This window comes from Zalophus californianus, chromosome 8 (assembly GCF_009762305.2).
Source record: "Zalophus californianus isolate mZalCal1 chromosome 8, mZalCal1.pri.v2, whole genome shotgun sequence".
In the NCBI taxonomy this organism is placed as follows: domain Eukaryota; kingdom Metazoa; phylum Chordata; class Mammalia; order Carnivora; family Otariidae; genus Zalophus; species Zalophus californianus.
Window position 1 is genome coordinate 78,322,113 of NC_045602.1, and position 24,247 is coordinate 78,346,359.

The 24,247-nt window shown below is 40.8% G+C and overlaps 2 protein-coding genes across 7 annotated transcripts in view; one reads left to right on the plus strand and one right to left on the minus strand.

The window, feature by feature from the left end:
- Window positions 1–6: 6 nt before the first annotated feature.
- On the plus strand, window positions 7–24,118 carry UNC50 (unc-50 inner nuclear membrane RNA binding protein). 4 transcript variants are annotated; one of them, XM_027620759.1, is made up of 7 exons: window positions 7–134; window positions 1,295–1,578; window positions 2,547–2,667; window positions 15,689–15,828; window positions 15,913–16,014; window positions 17,536–17,710; window positions 19,591–24,118. In XM_027620759.1, exons 2-6 carry the CDS (start codon window positions 1,299–1,301, stop codon window positions 17,670–17,672), a joined length of 780 nt encoding a protein of 259 aa, XP_027476560.1. In that variant the 5' UTR covers window positions 7–134; window positions 1,295–1,298; the 3' UTR covers window positions 17,673–17,710; window positions 19,591–24,118. The 4 variants fall into 4 exon arrangements, with proteins under 4 accessions (XP_027476560.1, XP_027476561.1, XP_027476559.1 ...); XM_027620760.1 differs by having other exon boundaries at window positions 20,337–24,118; XM_027620758.1 differs by lacking the exon at window positions 19,591–24,118 and having other exon boundaries at window positions 17,536–17,852.
- The window catches only part of MGAT4A (alpha-1,3-mannosyl-glycoprotein 4-beta-N-acetylglucosaminyltransferase A), a 119,623-nt gene continuing 119,286 nt past the window's right edge, over window positions 23,911–24,247 (minus strand). For all 3 annotated transcript variants that reach the window (XM_027620757.1, XM_027620755.1, XM_027620756.1), the window contains exon 16: window positions 23,911–24,213. In XM_027620757.1, the coding sequence (XP_027476558.1) occupies window positions 24,187–24,213 (27 nt within the window). In that variant the 3' untranslated portion in view covers window positions 23,911–24,186. The remainder of the gene's footprint in view (window positions 24,214–24,247) is intronic.

Genomic DNA, 24,247 nt, shown 5'->3' on the forward strand with positions numbered 1-24,247 from the left:
GCACGTGACGCGTCGCGCCCACAGCGCCGGCTACGTTGCGGGAAGGGAAGTCAGCCCCGCGGCTGCTGGGCTTGGCTGCTGGGCGGAGGTGGCGCGCTAGCTTGGACCCCTTGGAGGCCGCCTCGGGGCTCCAGGTGAGACTTGAGGACCGCTCCGTCCGTTCGCGGCTCGGGCTCGCCCGGCGCCTTTTCCTCCGGCACCTCACGGCCCGACAGCCCACGGCCCTGGAGTGACCATAGCCGGGTCCGGCTGCTCGGCGGGCGGTAGGGTTGCCATATAAATCAAGATGCCCAGTTTTTTTTCCACTTGAATTTCACATAAACCACGGACAACGTTTTAGTGTATGTCCGACACAGTGTTTCGGACATGCTTATACAAAAACTTATACCTGTATCGGAGATTCGACTGTAACTGGGCTACCGGTGTTTTTATTTGCTAAATATGGCAACCTTACCCGCAGCCCCGGGCTCACCGGGAGCCTCTGGACTCGGAGAGGCGCTGATTGGCGTCAGGGAGGCCTGGGAGGTGGAAGGTGTGGGGCGGGGAAAGTGGGCTGTTCGTGAGGGCTGGACGGTGACCTGCTCTCACGGGGCTTCAGATTGATTCCACCGGACTCCCATGCTGCCATTTCCTCTGCTGAACTATTCAGGGAGTAAAGCACTATGGTCTTGATTTTTGTTTTTATATCCCATTCCAGTGAAAGAGTTGCTTGATGGACTTGCACTGATGGACCTGTGTGAATAGGCCATTTATTTTACCTCATTGGTAACATTGTTGCTAATAGGCTTTTAAAACCGATTCCCTTGAAGACTTGATGGTTAAGAGCAGGGGATTTTGGCTCCATAGCCATCTCTGAGCTCATGAGGGGGTCAGTTTACCTCCTAGTGCTTTTCTTTCTCTTTCTCTCCCTCCCCCTTTCCCTCTCTCTCTCTCTCTCTCTACTTCCCTCCCTCTTGTCCTTCCTGCCTCCTCCCTCCCTCCTGGTTAAGAGTAGATACTTGGGTGGGCTGCCTAAAGAGAGAAGTGAAGTTTGGGAAATTTATGGACCCTATAGAAGTGTTATGAAGGTTCAGAAGGGTGTGGTGCTGCCCTTGCCTGAAGTACAGTGGGCAGTTCTTGAGCTCCGAATTAAGCCTCAGAACCACCTCCATTATCTTTTGACCCCTGACTCTTATCAAGGATTGTGGAAGGACTGTTAAGATGACATCCCTCCTTAATATCTCAGAAGAGGTTGTTGGCAGCCAGTAGTTTCCTAAGATTAGGAAATTTAAAAGAATTTTTTTCTTCCATCTAGGAAGATGTTACCAAGTATTTCAGTGAATTCTCCAGTGCAGGGGAACGGAGCGTTGAACTCCAGGGATGCAGCAAGACACACAGCTGGAGCAAAACGCTACAAATACCTGAGAAGACTTTTTCGTTTTCGGCAGATGGACTTTGAATTTGCTGCATGGCAGATGCTCTACCTATTTACTTCCCCACAGAGAGTTTATAGAAATTTTCATTATCGAAAGCAGACAAAGGATCAGTGGGCCAGAGATGACCCTGCTTTCTTGGTCCTGTTAAGTATTTGGCTCTGTGGTAAGTGTTAGTTTATCTACAGTAGAGTTGAAGAACAAACTGAGTGGTTGGCTTTTTTTTTAAAGATTTTATTTATTTATGTGAGAGAGAGAGCCAGTGAGCACGAGCGAGCACAAGCAGGGGGAGGGGCAGAGGGAGAAGCAGGCTTGCTGCTGAGCAGGGAGCCCCATGCTGGGCTTGATCCCAGGACCCCGAGCCCGAAGGCAGACGCTTCACCGACTGAGCCTCCCAGGCACCCCCAAACTGAGTGTTTTAGATTGTACTTGTCACTTGCAGAATCTTTTGTTATAAGCATATCGTGGGTCAGAATTTGAGATATTTGAAGCTGTTCCTTCCTTTCTGAAGCCTCAAAAATCTCACAGGAAAGAATGTTGTATTCTTTCTGGTTCTAAAGGTCCCAAGCAGATGCCAGAGTAAATTGTTTCCTCGGAATTTTGAAAAGCAGAGGACAGAGTCACTCCGTGTCTTTTAACTGCTATGATACCAAATGCAAACTTACTGTGAAAAGGAATATCAAGATGGGAAATTGCATTTCACAGGCAAATCTAGAGTGAGTTCTAAAAGTACCAATGTGAACTTGAGAAACTACTTTTAAGTTCTCCAATAATGTAGTGAGAGAGTCCTAAACACCCTAGGGTGTAAATGTGTAATATTTTTTTCATCTTTACCCGGACTTAAATATGTGGGTGCCTGTTCAGAATTAGTGGTCTTTTAAATGTTGGGACTACCCTGGGGAACCATAGATGGGGGCCTCTACAGTAAACTACAATTAGTTCAGTAGCCATTCTCTGTTCTAGGGTAGTCTGCATTTCTCAATTCTGTATACATATAACACATCTTTGGGGTTTTGTTTACATGACTGTCTCCTCCGTTACACATGTGGGCATCTGGAGGGCAGTGACTTGCCCCACCCGTATCCCCAGAACCTAGCAGAGTGCCTGAATTTATCATGTAAATCTTTCTTTCAGTGTCCACTATAGGATTTGGCTTTGTTCTGGACATGGGATTTTTTGAGACGATAAAGCTGCTCCTTTGGGTTGTATTCATAGATTGTGTAGGCGTTGGTCTGCTCATATCAACTTTAATGTGGTAAGTACTAGAACTTTGGTTTTTCAAGTGCTGCTGTAGAGCCTGCATTTCCTTCCTTTAGAGATACAGTGGCTGATGAAAATTGAAACAAGATATATGAACTGAAAGCATGAATTAAAATTTTTTGTATTTTAAGTATAGTTGACATACAGTGTTATATTAGTTTCAGGTGTATAGCATAGTGATTTGACAGTTAATATACATTATGAAGTGCTTATCAAGATAAATATAGTTACCATCTGTCACCATACAGTGTTGTTACAATATTGACAGTATTCTCTATGCTCCACTTTTTATCTCTGTGTCTGATTTATTTTGTAACTGGATGTTTGTACCTCTTAATCCCCTCCACCTATATCACCCATTCCTTCAACTCCATCTCCTCTACCAGTTTGTTTTCTATATTTATGAACCTGTTTCTGTTTTTTGTTCATTTTGTTTTTTAGATCTGCATGTAAGTGAAATGATATGGTGTTTGTCTTTTCTGACATATTTCGCATACCATTATACCCTCTAGGTCCGTTCATGTTGTCACTAATGGCAAGATCTCATTCCTTTTTATGACCAAGTAATATTCCATTGTGTGTGTGTGTGTGTGTGTGTGTGTGTGTATGTATATACACCCCATTTCTTCTTTATCCATTCAACTATTGATGGATACTTAGGTTGGCTTCCATATTTTGACTATTGTAAATAATATTGCAGTAGACATAGGGGTGCATGTGACCTTTCAAATTAGTGTTTTCATTTTCCTTGGATAAATACCCAGTACTGGTATTGCTGGATCATATGGTATTTCTGTTTTTAATTTTTTGATGAACCTCATATTGTTTTCCACAGTGGTTGCTGCAGATTACATTCCCACCAACAGTGCACAAGGGTGTCCTTTTCTGCACATCGTTGCCAACACTGTTTTTTTTCTTGTCTTTTTGATACTAGCCATTCTGACAGGTGTGAGGAGATACCTCATTGTGGTTTTGATGTGCATTTCCTTGATGATGAGTGATGCTGAGCATCTTTTCATGGGGTCTGTTGGCCATTTGTATGTCTTCTTTGAAAAAATGTCTATTCTGTTCCTCTGCCCATTTTTTAATTGGATTTTTTTTAGTGTTGAGTTATGTAAGTTCTTTATATATTTTGGATACTAATCCCTTATCAGATGTATCATTTGCAAATCTCTTCTCACATTCACTTGGTTGCCTTTTTATTTTGTTCGTGGTTTCCTTTGCTATGCAAAGCTTTTTATTTTGCTGTAGTCCCAATAGTTTATTTTTGCTTTTGTTTACCTTGCCTGAGGAGACAGATTCATAAAAATGTTGCTGAGGCCAATGTCCAAAAAATTACTGCTTATGTTTTCTTTTAGGAGTTTTATGGCTTCATGTCTCATATTTAGTTCTTTAATCTATTTTGAATTTATTTTTGTGTGTATGGTGTAAGAAAGTGGTCCATTTTCACTCTTTTGCATGTAACTGTCCAGTTTTTCCAACACTTTTATTGAAGAGCCTGTCTTCCCCATTGTATATGCTTTTCTCCTTTGTCATAGGTTAATTGACCATATAAGTGTTAGTTTATTTCTTGGGTCTCTATCCGGATCTGTCTGGTTTTGTTTTGTTTTGTTTTTTTGTTTTGTGTTTGTTTTTTTTTAGAGAGCATGAGAGCAAGCAGGGGTTGGGGGGCAGAGGGGGAAAGAGAGAGAGAGAGAGAGACAGAGAGAGAATCTTAAGGAGGCTCCATGCCTAGCGTGAAGCCCAACTGGGGACTTGATCTCATGACCCTGAGATTATGTCCTGAGCCAAAATCAAGAGTAGGGCACTTAACCGACTGAGCCACCCAGGCGCCCCCTGCTCTGTCTGTTTTTGTGCCAGTACCATACTGTCTTGATCACTGCAGCTTTGTAGTATATCTTGATACCTGGATTGTGATGCCTCTAGCTTTGTTTTTCTTTCTTAAGATTGCCTTGGCTATTTGGGGTCTTTTGTGGTTCCATACAAATTTTAGAATTCTTTGTTTTAGTTCTCTGAAAAATATTATTGGTGTTTTGATAGGGATTGTATGGAACCTGTAGATTGCTTTGGGTAATATAGACATTTTAACAGTACTGGTTCTTCCAATCCATAATCATGGAGTTATCTTTCCATGTGTTGTGTCCTCTTCAATCTCTTTCATTAGTGTCTTAATAGTTTTTAGAGTATAGGTTTTTTATCTCCTTGGTTAAATTTATCCCTAGGTATTTTTTTTTATGTAATTGTAAATGGGATTATTTTCTTAGTTTCTCTTTCTGCTGCTTCGTTATTAGTATATTGAAACACAACAGATTTCTGTATATTAATTTTGTGTCCTGTAACATCACTGAATTCATTGATTAGTTCTAATATTTTTTTGGTGGAGTCTTTCAGGTTTTCTATATAGAGTATCATGTCATCTGCAAATAGTGACAGTTGTACTTCTTCCTTACCAATTTGGATGCCTCTTATTTCTTTTTCTTGTCTGATTGCTGTGGCTAGGAATTCCAGTACTATGTTAAGGAACCGTGGTGAGAGTGTATGTTCTTGTTTTGTTCCTGATCCTAGAAGAAAAGCTTTCAGCCTTTCACCATTGAGTATGATGTTAGCTGTGGGTTTGTCATATATGGCCTTCATTATGTTAGGTACGTTCCCTCTCAGCCCATTTTATTGAGAGTTTTTATCATAAACTAATGTTGAATTTTGTTAGATGCTTTTTCTGCATCTATTGACATAATCATATGTTTTTTATCCTCCATTTGGTTAACATGTATCGCATTGATTGATTTGCACATATTGAATCATGCTTGCATCCCTGGAATTAAATCCCACTTCATCAAGTGGAATATCCTTTTAATGTATTATTGAATTTGGTTTGCTAATACTTTGTTGAGTATTTTTAGGTCTTTGTACATCAAGGATATTAGCCTATACTTTTCCTTTTTTTGTAATGTCTGTGTCTGATTTTGGTACCAGGGTAATGGTGGCCTAATAGAACTGATTTGAAAATTTTCCTTCCTCTTCTATTTTTTGCAATAGTTTCAGAAGAGTAGGTGTTAACTCTGCTTTAAATGTTTGGTAGAATTCACCCATTAAACCATCTGGTCCTGGACTTTTGTTTGTTGGGAGTATTTTGATTACCGATTCAGATTCATTTACTTGTAATAATATGTGTATTCACATTTTGTATTTCTTGCTTGAGATTCAGTTTTGGAAGATTGTATATTTCTAGGAATTTATCCATTTCTTCTTGGTTGTCTAACTTGTTGTCATATAACTTTTCATAGTAATCTTTTGTAATCCTTTGTATTTCTGTGGTGTAGGTTGTTACTTCTCTTTCATTTCTGATTTTAATTTATTTGGGCTCTCTTTTCTTCTCTGGCTGAGTGTCCTATCAATTTTGTTTATCTTTTCAGAGAACCAGCTCTTGGTTTCACTGATCTTTTCTATTGTTTTTTTAGTTCCTATTTCATTTCTTTTTACTCTGATTTTTATTACTTTCTTACTTCTATTAATTTTAGGTTTTGCTTGTCATCTTTTCTCATATCTTTAGGTGTAAAGTTATATTACTTGAAATTTTTGTTTTTTCTTGAGGTATGCCTATTAGAACTTCTCTCTTGGAACTGGCTTTTGCTGTGTCCCAAAGATTTTTGGAACATTTTTTTTCCATTTTCATTTGTCTCAAGGTATTTTTTTATTTCCTCTTTGGTTTTGTTGTTGTATTTTAGTAGCAGGCCGTTTAGCCTTCACGTGTTTGTGTTTTTTTTTCCAGTTTTTTTTTTCTTGTAATCAATTTCTAGTTTCATACCATGTGGTTGGAAAAGATGCTTGATATGATTTTGATCTTCCTAAATTTATTGAGATTTGTTTTATGGGTCAGATGTGATCTGTTCTGGAGAATGTTTTATATGCACTTGAAAAGATTGTGTATTCTGCTGTTTTTGGATGGAATATTCTGCATATATATGCATCTAATATGTTGTCGAAAGCCACTCCTTATTGATTTTCTGTCTGGATGATCTATTCATTGATATAAGTGGGGTGTTAAAGTCCCCTATTTTGTATTACTATCAATTTCTTTGTTAGTATTTGCTTTATGTATTTGAGTATTCCTATGTTGGTTAAATAGAGATATTTATAATTGTTACATTCTCTTGTTGAATGGAACCCTTTATCATTATGTAATGCCTTGTTTTGTCTCTTGTTACGGTCCTTGTTTTAAAGCATATTTTGTGTGAAAGAAGTATTGCTACTCTGGTGTTTTTTTTTTTTGGCTTCCATCTGCATAGAATATCTTTTTCCATCCCTTCACTTTCAGTCTGTATGTGTCTATAGGTCTGAAGTGAGTCTTGTCAGCATATAGCTGGGTCTTGTTTTCTTATCTATTCAGTTGCCCTATGTCTTTTTTTTTTTTTTTAAGATTTTATTTATTTATTTATTTGTCAGAGAGAGAGAGAAAGAGAGCACAAGCAGGGGGAGAGGCAGCGGGAGAGGGAGAAGCAGGCTCTCCACTGAGCAGGGAGCCCAATGCAGGGCTCCATATCAGGACCCTGGGATCATGACCCGAGCCGAAGGCAGTCACTTAACCAACTGAGCCACCCAGGCACCCCTCGTTTTTATTTTTATTCCTGTTATCATACAGTGTTACATTACTTTCAGGTGTATGGTATAGTAATTCAACACTTCCGTACATCACCCTGTGCTCATCAGAAGTGCACTCCTTAATCCCCATCACTTATTTCACTGCCCTCATCTCCCCTCTGGTAACCATCAATTTGTTCTCTATAATTAAGAGTCTTTTTCTTAATTTGTCTCTCTTTTTTCTTTCCTTTGCTTGTTTTGCTTCATAATTTCCACACGAGTGAAATCATGTTGTCTTTCTCTGGCCTGTTTTCATTAGGATTATACTCTCTAGCTCCATTCATATTGTTGCAAATGGCAAGATTTCATTCTTTTTTTATGGCTGAATAATATTCCATTGTGTATACATACACACCACATCTTCTTTATCCATCCATCAATCCATGGACACTGGGCTGCTTCCATATCTTGGGTGTTATAAATAATGCTGCTATAAACATAGGGGTGCATGTATCCCTTTAAATTAGTGTTCTTGTATTCTTTTGGTAAATACCCAGTTGTGCAATTCCTGGGTGGTAGGGTAGTTCTATTTTAACTTTCTGAGGAACTCCATACTGTTTTCCAGAGTGGCTGCACCAGTTTGCATTCCCACTAACAATGCATGAGGGTTCCTTTTTCTCCACATTCTTGCCAACACCTGTTGTTTCTTGTGTTGTTGATTTTAGCCATGCTTACAGGTGTGAGGTGATACCTCATTGTAGTTTTGGCTTGCATTTCCCTGGTGATGAGCAATGTTGAGCATCTTTTCATTTGTCTGTTGGCCATCTGGATGTCTTCTTTGGAAAAATGCCTGTTCACGTCTTTGGCCCATTTTTTAATTGGATTATTGGTATTTTGGGTGTTGAGTTTTATGAATTCTTTGTATATTTGGCTAATATGTATGGCTGTATATTTGGCTTTATCAGATAGGTCATTTGCAAATATCTCCCATTCAGTAGGTTGCCTTTTAGTTTTGTTTCCTTCACTTTGGAGAAGCTTCTTATTTTGATGTAGTCCCAATAGTTTATTTTTGCTTTTGTTCCCCTTGCCTCAGGAGACCTATCTAGAAAGAAGTTGGTATGGCCCTTGTCAAAGAAGTTACTGCCTGGATGTTTTCTAGGATTTTTATGGTTTCAAGTCTTAACATTTAGGTCTTTAATACATTTTGAATATATTTTTGTGTGGTAAAAGAGTGGTCCGGGGCGCCTGGGTGGCTCAGTCGTTGGGCATCTGCCTTCGGCTCGGGTCGTGATCCCGAGGTCCTGGGATCGAGTCCCGCATCGGGCTCCCTGCTCGGCGGGAAGCCTGCTTCTCCCTCTCGCACCCCCCCTGCTTGTGTTCCCTCTCTCGCTGTGTCTCTCTCTGTCAAATAAATAAATAAAATCTTTTAAAAAAAAAAAGTCCAATTTCATTCTTTTACATATAGCTGTCCAGTTTTCCCAACATCATTTGTTGAAGAGATTGTCTTTTTCTCCAGCTTTGTTAAAGATTGACCATATAGTTGTGGGTTCATTTCTCGGTTTTCTATCCTGTTCCCTTGGTCTGTGTGTCTATTTTTGTGCCAGTGTCTTACTGTCTTGATCACTACAGCTTGGTAGTATGACTTGAAATCTGGAATTGTAATACCTCCAGCTTTGTTTTTCTTTTTTCAGATGGCTTTGGCTATTCAGGGACTCTTGTGATTCCATACAGGTTTTTGGATTGTGTAAAAAATGCTGTTGGTATTTTGATAGAGATTGCGTTAAATGTGTAGATTGCTTTGGTATGAACGAAGATAGTATGAGTATTTTAACAATATTTGTTCTTCTAAACCATGAGCATGAAAGATCTTTCCATTTCTTTGTGTTGTCTTCAATTTCTTTCATCAGTGTTTTATATATAGTTTTCACAGTACAGATCTTTCACCTGTTTGATTACTAAGTATCTTATTATTTGGGGTTTTTGCAAATGGTTTTCCTTAATTTCTTTCTGCTACTTAATTATTGGTATAGAGAAATGTAACAAATTTCTGTATTGATTTTGTATCCTGCAACTTTACTGAATTCGTGTATCAGTTCTAGCAGTTTTTTGGTGGAGACTTTCAGGTTTTCTATACAGAGTATCATGTCATCCGCAAAGAATGAAAGTTTAACTTCTTACCAATTTGGATGCCTTTTCTTTCTTTTTGTTGTCTGATTGCTGTGGCTAGACTTCCAATACGCCCTGTCTTTTGATAGGAGCATTTAGACCATTTACATTGAAAGTAGTTATTCGTAGTTATGTATTTATTCTTGTCTTGTTGGTTTTTTGCTTGTTTTTGTAGTTCTTCTGTTCCTTTTCTTGTTCTCTTCCTTGTAATTGATGCCATTTTTTAGTGTTGTGCCTGGATTCTTTTCTCTATTTTTTGTGTATCTATTACAGGTTTTGGTTTGTGTTCACTATGAGGTTCATATATAACATTCTATTTATATAGCAGTTTCTAGTAAGTTGATAGTCACTTGAGTTGGAGCACATTCTAAAACCACTACACTTTTATGCCCCCCTCCATGTTTTATGTCATATTTTCCATCTTTTTTTCTAAGTTCTTTAATGAATTTTTAGATATAATTGGTTTTACTACTTTTGTCTTTTAAACTTAATACTAGCTTTATAAGTGAGTGATCTACTCCTTTTATATATTGTATATTTGCTTTTGCAAAATTTTTTTCACATTTTTCTTTTAATTGTGGCCTTTTTTTTTTTTTTGTCTTAAAGAGATCCCTTTAACATTTCAAGGCCAATTTAGTGGTGGTGAACTCCTTTAGCTTTTGTTTGTCTGGGAAACTCTATCTCTCCTTCAATTCTGAATGTTAACCTTGCTGGATTGAGTATTCTTGGTTGTATGTTTTTTCCTTTCAGCACTTTGAATATATCATGCCACTCCATTCTGGCCTGCAAGGTTCTATTGAAAAATCAGCTGAGTACCTTATTGGCCTTTCCTTGTATATAACTAGTTGTTTTTCTCTTGCTGCATTAAGATTCTCTCTTTAACTTTAATCTTTGTCATTTTAATTAGCATTTGCACTGGTGTGAGCCTTCATGGGTTCATCTTGTTTAGGGTTCTCTGTGTTCCTGGACCTGGATGTCTGTTTCTTTCCCCTGGTTAGAGAAGTTTCCAGCAATTATTTTTTCAAGTAAGTTTTCTGCCCCTTTCTCTCTTCTCCTTCTGGGATCGCTATAATGAAAATGTTAATATGTTTGAAATTGTCCCAAAGACTACTTAAGCTATTCTTATTTTTGTTTTTAATTCTTATTTCTTTTTGTTGTTCAGTTTGTTTGCTTTCCATTTCCTGCCTTCCACATCGCTCATCCATTCTTCTGTGTCCTTTAATCTGCTGCTGTTACTCTCTCGTGTCGTTTTCATTTCAGTAACTGTATTCTTCAGCTCTGCTTGGTTCTTTCTTAGATTTTCTATCTGTTGAAGTTCTCACTAGGTTCACCCTCTCTTGTTTCAAGTCTGGTGAGCTTCTTGTTGACTTTGAACTATTTATCAGGTACCTTGTTTATCTTGTTCTTTCACTTGGAGTATATTCCTCTGCCTCCTTATTTTGTTTTATGTATTTGAGTCTGTGAATTAGGCAGAACAGCTACTTTTCCTCGTCTTGAAGGACTGGTCTTGTGTAGGACTGTCCCGTACAGACTGTGTATGCCTGCTGGCTTTGGCTGGCTGGAGTGGGGTCTCTGGGTGTCCCACACAGGGCGTACCCTAGTGGGACATCTGAAGCTGAAGTGGGCGGGGGCTGGGGGTGTATTGGGGCACTCTACATGGGGATTGCCCTGATGGACCAGCTGGAGTCGAAGTGGGCTCAGGCTGGTGGTCCTAGGGCGCTCTACACAGTGGGGACCTTGGTAGGAGAATTGAGCTAAAGTTGCTGTGTGCTAGGGGTGTGGGGCTCCCTAAAGTGCTGGCCAGTTCTACCCTGTTCCAGTCTGAGTGATCAGGCGAGTTGGGGGCCATAAACAGGGTGCTCACCAGCCCCTTTGGCCCCGGAATGTGTTCCCAGAGGCCTTGGCCATTTGGCTGAGGGTCAGTTTTCTTTTTATATCCTCGTTGTCTTTTAAACCTCTGCTTTTTTGTGTGTGCCTCAGTGGGGCTTGGGCTGATGTGGGCTAGGGTCCCAGGGTTTAGTGAAGGGGCTGGGCCAGCTAGGGTGGCCGTGTCCCACTCCCATCTGTGTGTCAGTGTTGGCCTTGGGGGAGGGAGGGAACATATACAGTGGCACTTGCCAGCCCTCTGACCACTGGAGACCAGTTCCTCAGGTCCCAGCTGTTTGGCAGACGCTCAAGGTCTGGTGCCTTTGAATTCTAGTTGCCCTTTGAAACTGAAGCTGTTTTCCATGCCCTAGGGTGGTCGAATCTGTTCCTGGTTCCTTGGTTCTGTGCCTCCCCTCTGCAGTTGGCAGTGTTGGGGTGAGGTTCCTTTTGTTACTATGTCTCCATCTCTTCTGTTCTCTTTGTGGTCTCTCTGTCCTTTGTTGTGCAGAAGCTGTTCAGTCAGCCCTCAGTTCTTTTTTCCAGAGGAATTACTCTACATGTTGGTGTAGGTTTGGTTTGTCCATGGAGGGGAATTCAGGCTCTTCCTCCATTACCATCTTGGACCCTGTCTCCTGAAAGCATCAATTTTGATTGCCGGGATTATTATAACTTGCTCTCCTAAGTCACTGTTTGTATCAGAAAACATTCTCAAGGGTGGTCTGTATTGTCAGAGTGCAGCAAATAAGTGAACTGAAATAATGATTATATCATATTATCAAAGTCTCTGGTTTTGCAAAAATGTTATGCAGTTAGCCAGTTCTGCTTAAGTTGTTTGGCTGATGGCATGGTTTTCTCCTGTATTTGTTAGTGGGTCACTTCTAGATGTTTAAGCTATGGAGGGTTATTTCATGGAATCTTACTCTGAATATCAGACATTAAATGAAGTACATTTGAAAAAGGATTTGTTGAACTTTCGGTGCCTTTTAGCTGAGACACACATAGGTTTTATTGAACAGGTATGCAGTCTCACTTCTGGGTTTGGTTTAACGACGGTAGTGTACTGAGTATAAGTGTTTAATTCCAGCATTTGGTTTCTCCATTTTCTCATAGATCCAGGCTTTTATATGGTTGGCATGCCAGATGAGGGGAGTGGATGTGTCAGGTGAGCTCATAAAAGGCCAGTGGTTGAGTAGGGGCCGTGGCCATTGTGTATCAGAGAAAACACTGTGGAAATTTTAGTCACAGGGAGGCCTAGGTTCAAATGCCAGCTCATTTACTGTAACTCTTAGTCCCAGTCCCTTTTGTAAAATGGAGTTAGTTATCTAATTTGTAAGGTATTTGAAAAGATTGTGTGTCAGTGAAAAGTACCTGGCATATAGAAAATGCTCAATAAATAGTGGCTATTAATATTTCAACAAAGTCCTGAGACTATAACCTCTGATGCCAATGTGTTGTTTCCATTTGTAACTCCTTATGAGTTTTGTATGTGCTTGGTAGTCAGTAAATGCTGTGTGTCAGTAATTTGGAATTCCAAAATCTGGCTTAGAAAGACTACTACTAAGAGAAGTTACATATTCATTATAAAAAACATGGCATATGAAACAATTTCAGTAAATAAGGCTTTCAAAGGAATAGGTTGTAGCAGGCATTCTACCGTGAATGCACTGACTCTGGAGGGCCACAGAAACCAAGTCATTCCAGAGTTTAGCAGCTTTAGTGTGAGTCCATATTACGGTTTCAGTTAAATAGAAAAGGACTCGGGGGGCGCCTGGGTGGTTCAGTTGGTTAGGTGTTCAATTCCTGATCTCAGCTCAGGTCTTGATTGAAGGATTGTGAGTTTAAGCCCCACATTGGGCTCCATGCTGGATGTGGAGCCTGCTTATTTAAAAAGAAAGGAAATGACTGACATGGTATATTTCTCAAAAGCTACATTGTGTTGCATTGTGTTGTGAATTGTGTTAGAAATGATGACATGTGGTTGCTGTCATCCTAGAGGTGCCACAGGAACCAGTAGGAGGAGATGTCTGGGGCAGGTGGGACCATTGATTCCTGGTACCAAATGCATAGGCATGGCAGTCAGGAGCAGCATACTGGGTCTGGTAGCGCGGGGTGACACTCACCAGCTCAGGAAGATAGGTGACTGTAGAATTTGGCCTTCAGTGCAGTTCAGAAATAAGAATTGTACTTCACTGCATAGCTTGCATGTGCTGGTTGGGGAGTGGAAGGGAGGTGGAGAAATTGGAGGCTTTGGGGTAAGGAAATAGCAGATTCACACTGGAAGGAAAATCCTTTCTGTGGCTGCGAAGGAGCTGAAGAAGAGTGGCAAGCTGGATACAACTGGGGGGGTCTGCACAAGAGTCGAGCAGGCCCAGACAGTGCGGTGAACTCGGGAAGAGAGGAGAGAGATGGATCAGAGAGCATCCTGTGGTAATTGGATATGACGAAGGTAGGGAAGAGTGGCAGGTGCAGATGAAGCATTCCATGTTAGACGTGCTGAGTTCTGGGGGTTTGAGGATTTAGTGGAAATAAAGGTACGGCAGACAGTGGGGTAGAGGACTCTGAACCTACTACAGTCTGGGCCAAGAGGAGGACGTGACTGGCATCATTAATGTGGAGGTGGGAGCTGAAAACCACAGATGTCTTGAGCTCTCCCAGAAGGAATGTCTGTGTTCCTGAGGGAAGACTTAGACTGAGGACAGAAGTGCCCATGTGAGGGATAGGTTGGGGGGGGGGGGGGGCGGGCAGCACGAAATGGGAGCTCTTGGGTAGTGAGCTAAATGCTTGTTCTGTTCTTTCAGTGGCACATGTTCTTGGCTAAAATGGAAGATGTTTTGGTAACTTAAGAGTTTGTTCAAACAAAGCTATATTATTTTGATATTTTCAGGTAACTGTGTACAGGACTGTCTTATTAGTACTGTACTATGTTCTACCCCTTGCTTATTTTTCTATTTCCACTGTAGGCATAGCATTTTTTTTTTTAAGATTTTATTTACTTATTTGACAGAGAGAGAGAGAGATAGCGAGAGCAGGAATGTGAGCAGGGGGAGTGGGAGAGGGAGAAGCAGGCTTCCCGCCGAGGAGGGAGCCCGATGTGGGGCTCGATCCCAGGACCCTGGGATCATGACCTGAGCCGAAGGCAGACGCTTAACGACTGAGCCACCCAGGTGCCCCTAGGCATAGCATTTTAACTGTACCCTTGAAATGAAATCACACACATAAAAGTGAATTTCTGCAGTTGTGTTTATAATACGAATGATCCTTTTTATTTCCCTTTGAAGATCTAGTTTTCTGTCACATGGGTATTTTTACTTTTCATTCACCCATCATTTAACTGAACTCATAGGCCATGCTGTAGAACACTGACAGAGGCTTGAAGAATTGTTTTTATGGTTAGATAGGTCACTGGCCCTCTTCCCTTACTGGTTCCTCCTGATTCCTTGATCTTTTAATGGAGAGGTGACCTATTAGGTGTTAGGCCTTGGACCTATTCTGTATCTAGATTCATTCTTTGGGGGTGCGGGGTCTTACTCAGGCCCATGGCCTTAACTATCATCTATGCATGGATGGGTTTATATCTCCATTTTCGACCTCTCCTCTGAATTCCAGACTTTATATACTCCTTACTCCATGTTAACGGGCATCTTCAGCATGATAGGTCCAAATCCAGGCTTCTGCACCGCCCCAAACCGCTCTTCCTGCAGCCGGGCCCACGGTAGCTCCTGGCAGCTCAGTCTTCCGTTGGTTTCAGGCAGAAATCTCTCAGTCCTTCTTGACTATTCATTTCCCCCACGCCAGCACGTCTGCTGCCACCACCCCTGCTCACCTCCTCCTCCCAGTGGCCTCCCCACTGGTGTCTCCGTTGCCCCGCTTGTCCCTGTAGTCTGTTCTCAGATCAGCAGTCACCGTAGTGAGTCGGACACCCTCTGGGAACTCCAGTGACTCCTAATTTTACCAAGAATAAAAGTCCAAAGGTCTTACAATGGCCACAGGCTCCAGCCTCGTTTCCTGCTACTTTTCTCACTTGTTCCAGGCACACTGGTCTCCTCACCCAGCCCTGCAACAGGCCCGGCCCCCTACCACTCTGTACTCATCCACCCCCTCCACTCCTGGGTCCGGACTCCACTCTGCCTGAATGCTCTGCCCCACCTCATTCCCATCCCCGCCCTTGGGTCTTGACCCAGACGTTTCCTTCGTAGGACTATCCTACTGAACACTGCATTTCAACTTTGTATTTTTTCTGCCCCTCTTACTGCTTAATTTTTCTCCATAATGCCATCTGACGACTCCAGCTAGATCGAAGGCAGAGATCTGTTTTGTTCACCGCTTGGTACACAGAAGGTAGTCAGTAAATATTTATGGACTTAACTTTATTGTATTATGAAAGAAATTTTAACTTTGCTCTTCAGGTTTATCTCTAACAAGTATTTAGTGAAACGGCAAAGCAGAGACTATGATGTGGAGTGGGGCTATGCCTTCGATGTGCATCTGAATGCTTTTTATCCTCTCTTAGTCATTCTGCATTTTATCCAGCTTTTCTTCATTAACCGTAAGTAGCAGTTACTTCTTTAACATCAAAAAGTCACCATTGTATGCACTAAAAAGAGATTCAGTGTACACATCTCTTCTGCAGATGTTATCCTGACAGACACATTTATTGGATATTTTGTTGGAAATACCTTGTGGTTGGTGGCAGTGGGCTATTATATCTACGTAACCTTCTTAGGATACAGTGGTAAGTCATGAATTGTTTTGATTGAGTGAAGACGTAACAGGGAGAGGGAGGGAAGTTGCTGTAATAGTAACATAATTAGCTTGCTTTTAGATGAATTACCTCATTTAAGCTTCACAATTAGGTTTACTTAACCCCATTTTTCGGATGAGGGCACAGAAATTAATTTGCCCCTGGTCGTGCAGCTAGAAAGTGGCATGGCTGGTATGTAACAAATTTTGTAATTTTAAGGAGCCACATTAAACCATACTGATATCTCCAAGTTACTTGCAGGAACCCACAACCCACTTCCTTTTCTCCCTGGCTTTCTGGTTCTGGGTCCCAGTGGCCGGTTAGTGTGGGGCATGAGCCGGGTCCGGCGTATGGTCGCATAGGTAAAGGAACCTTTACAAACCTTTGTCAAGGTGTTAAAACCTTTGCTTCACTTTGTTTTTATGATCACTGTGTGGTTCTATAGATGGGCACAAATCAGGCCCAACCTCTACTGATCTGAGGATGTAGTTTGCAGATTTACTGCTTTCTTTTTCTTAGTATGAATGAGAAACCTTTATATTAATTCAGCTCGTCCTTTCTTGTCACTCTGGATGATTAGTACTTCCCTGTAAATACACACCCCTGGTGCTCAAATAGGACTGGCTCCTCTAGTCAGAGGTGTTCTCACCCCACCAGGGACCACACTTGTTCTGGACACGGGGAGTCCGTTCTCCAGAGGAGGTGTTTGTGACATACTATGTTCAGGTTTCTATGAATTTTCACATATTTTGAGAAAGTTTTAAATTGTGATTAGCATATTACAACATCGTGGTTTCTCTAAATGGATTTTTGATCACTCTTGGTAACTCCCTATAATTTGAGTACAGCTCAGCTTCACTTTGGTGACTTCCTAGAAGAGAAATGTTTAGGTTAGAATGCATGTGGTAGGGACCCACTAAGTAGTGACCAAGAAGGAAACCTAGATATTTGGAGACAGGTTTTTTTTTATTATTTTTTAAATTTATTTAAAGTAGGCTCCACAGCCAATGTGGGGCTTGAACTCACGACCCCCAAGCTCAAGAGTTGCATGCTCTACTGATGGAGCCAAGCAGGCACTCGAGGGACAGATTTGTTCTTTCCTGAAGCCTGGGATACTTACTAGTTGATCTCTAATGTGAAGGGGAGGTGTCATGCTTCCTGTATTGGGAAATCTCAAAGAGCTAAAGGTTGGACTCCTAGAGGCTTCTGAAGCAGTCCCCTGTGTAAATCCACCACTGTTTTCAGTATTTGTGCCCTCTGTCCCTTACTCGTCACTTCTCAAGTTCTGAAGCTGCTGCTCACCTCTCACCCCGGGTTCCCGGGCACAGCTGCGACGCGGTGGCGGCAGCAACACCCAAGAGCAGGGCACGTGCCAGACTCTGGCTTTAGAGCAGTAGCTTGCCGATTCAGAACCCACACTGCTTTTTGGCCCCACCTGTTGTAGTAAAAACTTTCAGAAAGTTCATTAGTCACATTTCCTTTTTTAAAAAAATTTATTTGTTTCTTTTCCAGCATTGCCATTTTTGAAAAATACAGTAATTCTTCTTTACCCATTTGCACCTCTCATTCTGCTCTACGGCCTGTCACTAGCGCTAGGATGGAACTTCACCCACACACTGTGTTCCTTCTACAAGTACAGAGTGAAATGAAGGCAGTGTTGGTGAAGTGACGACTGCTTCCAAAACTGGTAAATAAACTATCTTTGTAGATATCTTCAGGGTGTAAAGTTTGCAAATTTGAGTAAAGATGTAATGTTAACGCTATTGTCAAGTACATTCCGTAAAACTAATTAAATGTACATTTCTATAATAAATATTTTTTAAACTAAAGCATGTATTTCACTCATTCAAACATGATGATAATCAGTTCCTGACAAGGTACGTAGTTTGGCCCCATTTCTAATGGGCCGTGTATTTTAAACATTTGCCTAGTATAACCTTCAGAAGCCTCCTTGATCTATAATGTAACTCAAAGGCGCATCACTGTACTATAGGCCATAAAATCACTTACAACATTTTCTATACAAAGGAAACCCCCAAACAAACAAAATATATTCGATTGAAGAGGCGCAGGGTGGCTCCTCGGTGTACGTAACAGACATTGAACACTTGCATAACAAACAAACACTGATAATCGGTGTCTTAACATGAAGGCTCTCTCTCTTTGAAGACCTCTCTAAAACGCACATAACTAAGAATAGTTTTAAGTAAACTGTCAGTGTTGAAACTAATAACAAACTTGCTACTCATTAAGTTTTACCTATATTTATTAGAAGGAATCTTGACTTCAACATGGCTTCTTAAACGTCTTTATTCCAAACACATACACGGTTGTGGCACAGAGAAAACAGTAATGAAAGGCACAGTCACCAGGACCAGTTACTGGGTTTTCAATTATAGCAGCGTATTGAAAATAAATAATCTTCCTTTAAAAACCTTAACAGGTACCTAAAATATTACTACATATATTACCTATTCACTCAGTGAAAACATTTTAAGGAAAATATGTACAATACATTTAAGGAGAAAAAAAAAATCTGGTACGGCCTGGAAAAGCAATTCCTCAGGCACGTTCTCTAAGGAGTGCGTCCAGAAACATCCGTGACCTTTCCAAACAGTGTTATTTATGAGACACATTATTTTATTCCATAAATGAAACAATTATTTTCAGTCAGTGGATTTCTAAATCGTTCTTAGAAAACATCTGTCTTTACTGAAATGAAAAATATCAAATCTGCTGGCCTAGCATCTAACAGTACTGTCGATATCAGCCATTTTTAAGGCTCAAAGAATAGGTCTTCAAAAGGTATTTTCACCCAATTTCAGCAAACTGAGCATTTCAAATAATGGAAGGCTAATCATACTAAAGTACCGAAGCTTTGACTCCAGACGGATTTGCTAATTACTAATACCAAAAAACTAGGAGCAGGTGATACATAAAGTAGCCTCCCTAATGTCCAAGAGTATCATTAAATATTCCCCACAACAAACAATCCTTATTTGGAGAACAATTTTAGCACCACTATTAACATTTTTACTGCAATGTGAACACCACTGGGAATGATACTTGGCACAAAGTGCTTTCCATTCAATACCCAGCTAGCTTTCTTGAACAATGTCTTCTAAATTCTTAACACGCATATGCACGCACACACACACACACGCTCACACGCACACAGCCAGCTCTTTCCTGTTTGTTCCCGTGAACATGATCTAGTTAGTGCCCAAAAAGGTGGGGTGTTTCAGGCAAGAGGAGGTTATATATAGGTACTGATGATCCTTTTTTTTTTTTTTTAATATTATGGTCGTAGTCTTTTCAGCATTGTATGTTCACATGCATTAAATAAAGTAAGCATACTAGTTATCATGACATATATCAAGATTAATAATTAAAACTGTACAGCTATCAAATTTCACGCACTATAAATAATGCTACACAGCTTGGAAAAGTTTCCTTTTCTATAAAAGAGCGAGCTGGGACATCTGGGTTCCCCTAGAACACAAAGATGATTTGGACGCCAATTTCTGACTTTCTGACAGTCTTAGCCTCTCATTTTCTTCCCTTTAGCTCTCTGCTGTTCTTCTATCAAGGGTATGGCAATATAGTAAAAATAAGCATAAAGATTAATCTACAAACCAAAATAAAAACAAGCTTCATTAGCATTAATGGCTTGGAAGGAGAGAAGTACTTTGGAAAACACCTGCAAAGTACAAAAATTTGGTTGGCACATACAGGATTTGCTCTGTTCTTACACAATAAAGTAAGTTTTGGGTTAAAAAAAAAAGTATGTTCTTCAATGCAGGGTAGATTATCTGATCTCTATGAAAAGGCAGAAATTTTTTTTCTCTCCTAATATTTAAAGTACCACTGTTCATCATTCTTAAATAATATACTGAACAAGCTCAGAGCAGAATAAATCAGCACAAAGTAATACCTCTCCCAGGAAAAAGATTCCATATACACTGGGTCCTCGTTCTGGAATGAGAACAATCCTGTTCTAGCAGTTTTTTTGTTTTTTGTTTTTTGTTTTACAAAACATTGCTACGATACTCCCGAGTTTTTGGCAACAAACTTCCAATCAAGACTACTTGAGATTCTCAGGCAGAGAAACCCCAGAGGTGGCCCAGGTGTAGGTTTGCTAGTGTGAGACTTGACTCCCGTGGTTATCAACATCTCCAGGCTAACTATAGGGAAACAAGTATGAAGACTTTTCCTCCTCACCTCTTTTAAATACTATATTCATTCTCTATTGCTGCATAACAAATCACCACAAATTCAGAGGCTTAAAACAATACCTATTTATTATCTCACAGTTCTGCAGGCCAGAAGTCAGGGCGGGCTTGGTTCGAGTCCTCTGCATGGGATCTCACGAGGCTGGAGTCACGGTGTTGGCGGGGCTGGGCTCTCATCTGCTGGAGAAGACTCTAGTTGCAAGCTCCCTCAGTTTGTTGACTGATCGAGTTCCTGTGGCTGTAGGGCTGGAGGTTTGGGTCCTGTGGCTGTCGGCGGAGGCCTCTCTCAGCTCCTGACAAGCAACTGCATTTCTTCTCCTGGGGCCCCTCCATCTTAAATCAGCAGTGGTGCCTCGAGTCCTTCTGCTTTGAATCTGACTTACGCTACCAGCCTGAGAAAACTCTGCTTTTAAAGGGCTCACAGGGTTAGATTAGCTGAACATGATTATGGGTGAGAGTCATGGCTTCCGCCCACACGCAAAAGGGGAGGATCTCATCTACGGTACCTGAAGGTCACCTGGAGAATGCTGGCTACTACAAATAGACAATGCCATTGATGAGAGCAATCACTCCAAACGTGCTGTTTCCATATTAACCAAACTTGCCTTTGAGGACAGCAGTGTTGGGAGACCACCTTTTGGTGACCATAACATCGAAAAGAAGCCTTCAGAACGTTGCTGAAGGTTTTGAAATAAGGACACCTTCTGATCACTTACTGGTGCAACCCCTGATCTGAAAAGCTGTACCTTTTCCAAAGACCTCTCCGTGGCTGAATTAATATACACACACGTGTCTACAGCCTGCCTGCCAAATCATCCACGTGCACTTTTTCCAAAAACTTTTCAATCTCACTGCCTGAAACCACTGTTCTTGTTTGGCGGCACGGTAGGACCCTGTGCGTGTGTAAAGAGCACGTGAGACTTAGAGAACTCAGAAATCTGGGGTCTTAGAATCCCAGAAACAGTCCTCAACCTTCTCACCTACAATAATCATCATCTGCACTGTGATGTATTCTGCTTGTCTGCTTTTATCCTCCTCGTCAGAATTCATTACTCTGCTTTCGCCATTGTCCACATTAGCACTCCTTACACAGTGCTGTCCCAACAGAACCTTCTGCAATGACAGAAGGTTCTCTATCTGTGCCTTCCAGTCTGGGGGCCACGAGCCACATGTGGCTGATGAGCACTTGAACTGTAGCTAGTGTGACTAAGGAGGTGAAGGTTTTATTAATTTAAACTTAAACAGCCACTATGTGTCTACTAGCTACTGTACAGGACAGCATGGCTCTAGAGTTGACAGTTTATGTGAAATACATAACCAGATGCAAACCAGGTTTCATTTATCTCTATATATTACTAATTAAATACTGGACACCACTGGACACTGTCCCCACTCCCTATTCTGGTAAAAGTGGTTCAGTGTCTCTCGAGGCCAAGTCTATCCTTCCCTCAGTCCCAGGTACTCTTCACCTCCTCTACCGTTCTGTCCCCAGACTTCACCCCCCAACTACTCTCAAGGGCTACCCCTACAGGGTCTTGCTTGAGGAAAGCATGGCTGTTTCTAATGGTCTAGAGAGGAAGTGGGGGCAGGAAGAGACCAACAAGATGATTGGGGCGCACCTGCTGCCCCAGGAGACAGGAAGGATGAGTTACAGGCCTACCCCAGGAGCCTGAAGCCTGGTTGGTGGGAGAATGTGCGCACGCACATACGCACACACTCGCCAGGAACAACCAAAAACTCGACAGCTGAGCGTGTACGTAAATGTGTGGCGAGGAACGTAGGGAGTTAAAAAGAAAGAGGAGTGTGGGCTGGGACAGTTGGTCCCCTCGTACAGCCCCGGACTGGGCACCTGCCACATGCCAGGCACTATTCCTGGCACGACTAGGCACTGGTTAACACTTCATGGGAGGAGTGCACGAGAGAGTCTGTGAAAGGTGGGTGAGATTTGGCTCAAAGTTCAAAGTATTCTCAGGAACTGGAGGGGAGACCGAGCAGGAGAACAGGAAGAAGCTGGCTAGTACGGCTCACAAGTCTAAAGACTGAGCATCCCTCACTAAAGGCGAGGAGGTAACAGTCACCTCCCTGATCTTCAGCGCATGGTCCTAAATCAGAGTGGGCTACTGTGGAAGGGAAATGAGAGGCCTTCTCAACCCACCCCAGAGCTTTCCCTCCTGACACTTGGCTGGTGAGCAGTTAGCATGTTCAACAGCTGCCAAAGTTTTATAATGAAAGGTTATTCTTTTCAAATGAAATGGGCCTGGGCTCAGGCCAGGGAAATGTGAGGACAAAATAAAAAGTAAATTAAAGAAAGTGAAAAGTAAATCTAAAAAACCCAGTAAAAATGTTTCACTTGACTTGGACATAAAAATTATTCATGGCAATGTGTAACTTTTTAATCAAGGAAAGTAACTGATGATTCCAGTAGGAGTAATGGAAAGAACTGTACCCTATCCATGTTTCCCAACATTTTTCACTCCGTCACACTGTACAGAAAACAAGGCTCACTGGAAGCTCTTTGTTCAGCATCCTGGGTAACCGCGGGAAGCTCCTCCTCTAGGTAAGGGGCAACTAGCCGGCACCTCCAGCCCCCCGAGGCCTCAGCCACTGGATAGTCCGAGAGCTCAGGGGATCAATCTCTGCACATCTCTCTGGAACCCACCTGCAACCCCCCGGAACTGATGCTGATCATTTCGGGACTTCTTAAAAGTAAAATACTTTTGTAAAGGTCACTGATTGCTAAGGCTGATAGTATTTTTGTTTACAGTAGTAATAACATTTGGAATTGCATGATTAAGAGCAATAAGTACTCTTCAGATATGAATTTACCTGTAAGTTCATAATGCCAACAGAATAAATCATTTTGCAAAAACATACAACTGCTACAGTACCTCTCCCTAAAAACCAGTATTACCATTTTTTCTGTTAAATTCAATGATTTTGACTCATACAGTAACATTACCTAGAAAACGTCAGAACTCATTAAATGGGTGCAGATATAAAAGGATCAACAAGAGAGAATGCATCTAACTCATGGATCAAAGACACAGATTTAAAAAGAAAAAAGAGTTTGTCATTTTACACATCAGAGGAAATGAGTTGAGTCCATGATAATTTGGGTTGAATGCATGACCCCTGCACATTAAAATTTATCAGACTGATTTTTTACACCATAAACAGCATAATAAAATAACCCTCAAGAAGGACATTGGACTTTAAAATCTTGGCTTTAAGGAATGACAAATGCCTTTGAAAATATTTTGTTCAGAATCACTGCAATTATAAAAGTACTTCAGTTAGGAAATCAATCTAGAATCATTCTTAAATGGCAGTGCATTTGAAAAATGGCATTAATTTGTAATGTTTGCATTTCAAAGAAAAATATAGAAAGAACTTAAAAAAGCAAGGTAACTTTTCAAAAAAAGTATTGATTCAAAAATTTACTGCACAAAAATATGTACTTCTTAAATGTTTCTAATAAATTAACTCCATAACATTTTTATGTATATTTATATATTTATATATATATAATCCCTGATAATCTATAAAAGAGGGTCTATAATAGTAAAATAAATGAACTTCAAAAGTACCCCCTTCATAAAATGTATTTAACATTAATTTTTCTCAAATTTAAGGAATGTAACAATATGTACAACTCTTATGTATAATACCAAAATAGTACAAGTCATATTAACAGCCTGTCATAACTGTAAAATGTTTGAGTCAAGTTAAAATTGGAGGACAGCTTAGGTTCAAATGAATGCAATTATCCATGGGAGGTTCACTTTCCAAGTGGAAATGACAATCATCTTATCTACAGTAGATTTCACAAGAGGTAGTGTTCAAGTAAAAAAAAAAAAAAAAAAGTACATGCTTAACTATCTTTAATTAACAAATTCACAGGAAAAAAATGTACTGGTTTCATAGCAGATGATCAGTTGCTGACTTTTTTAATATGAATCTGAAATACAAAATAACGAGAAGTACAATAAAGG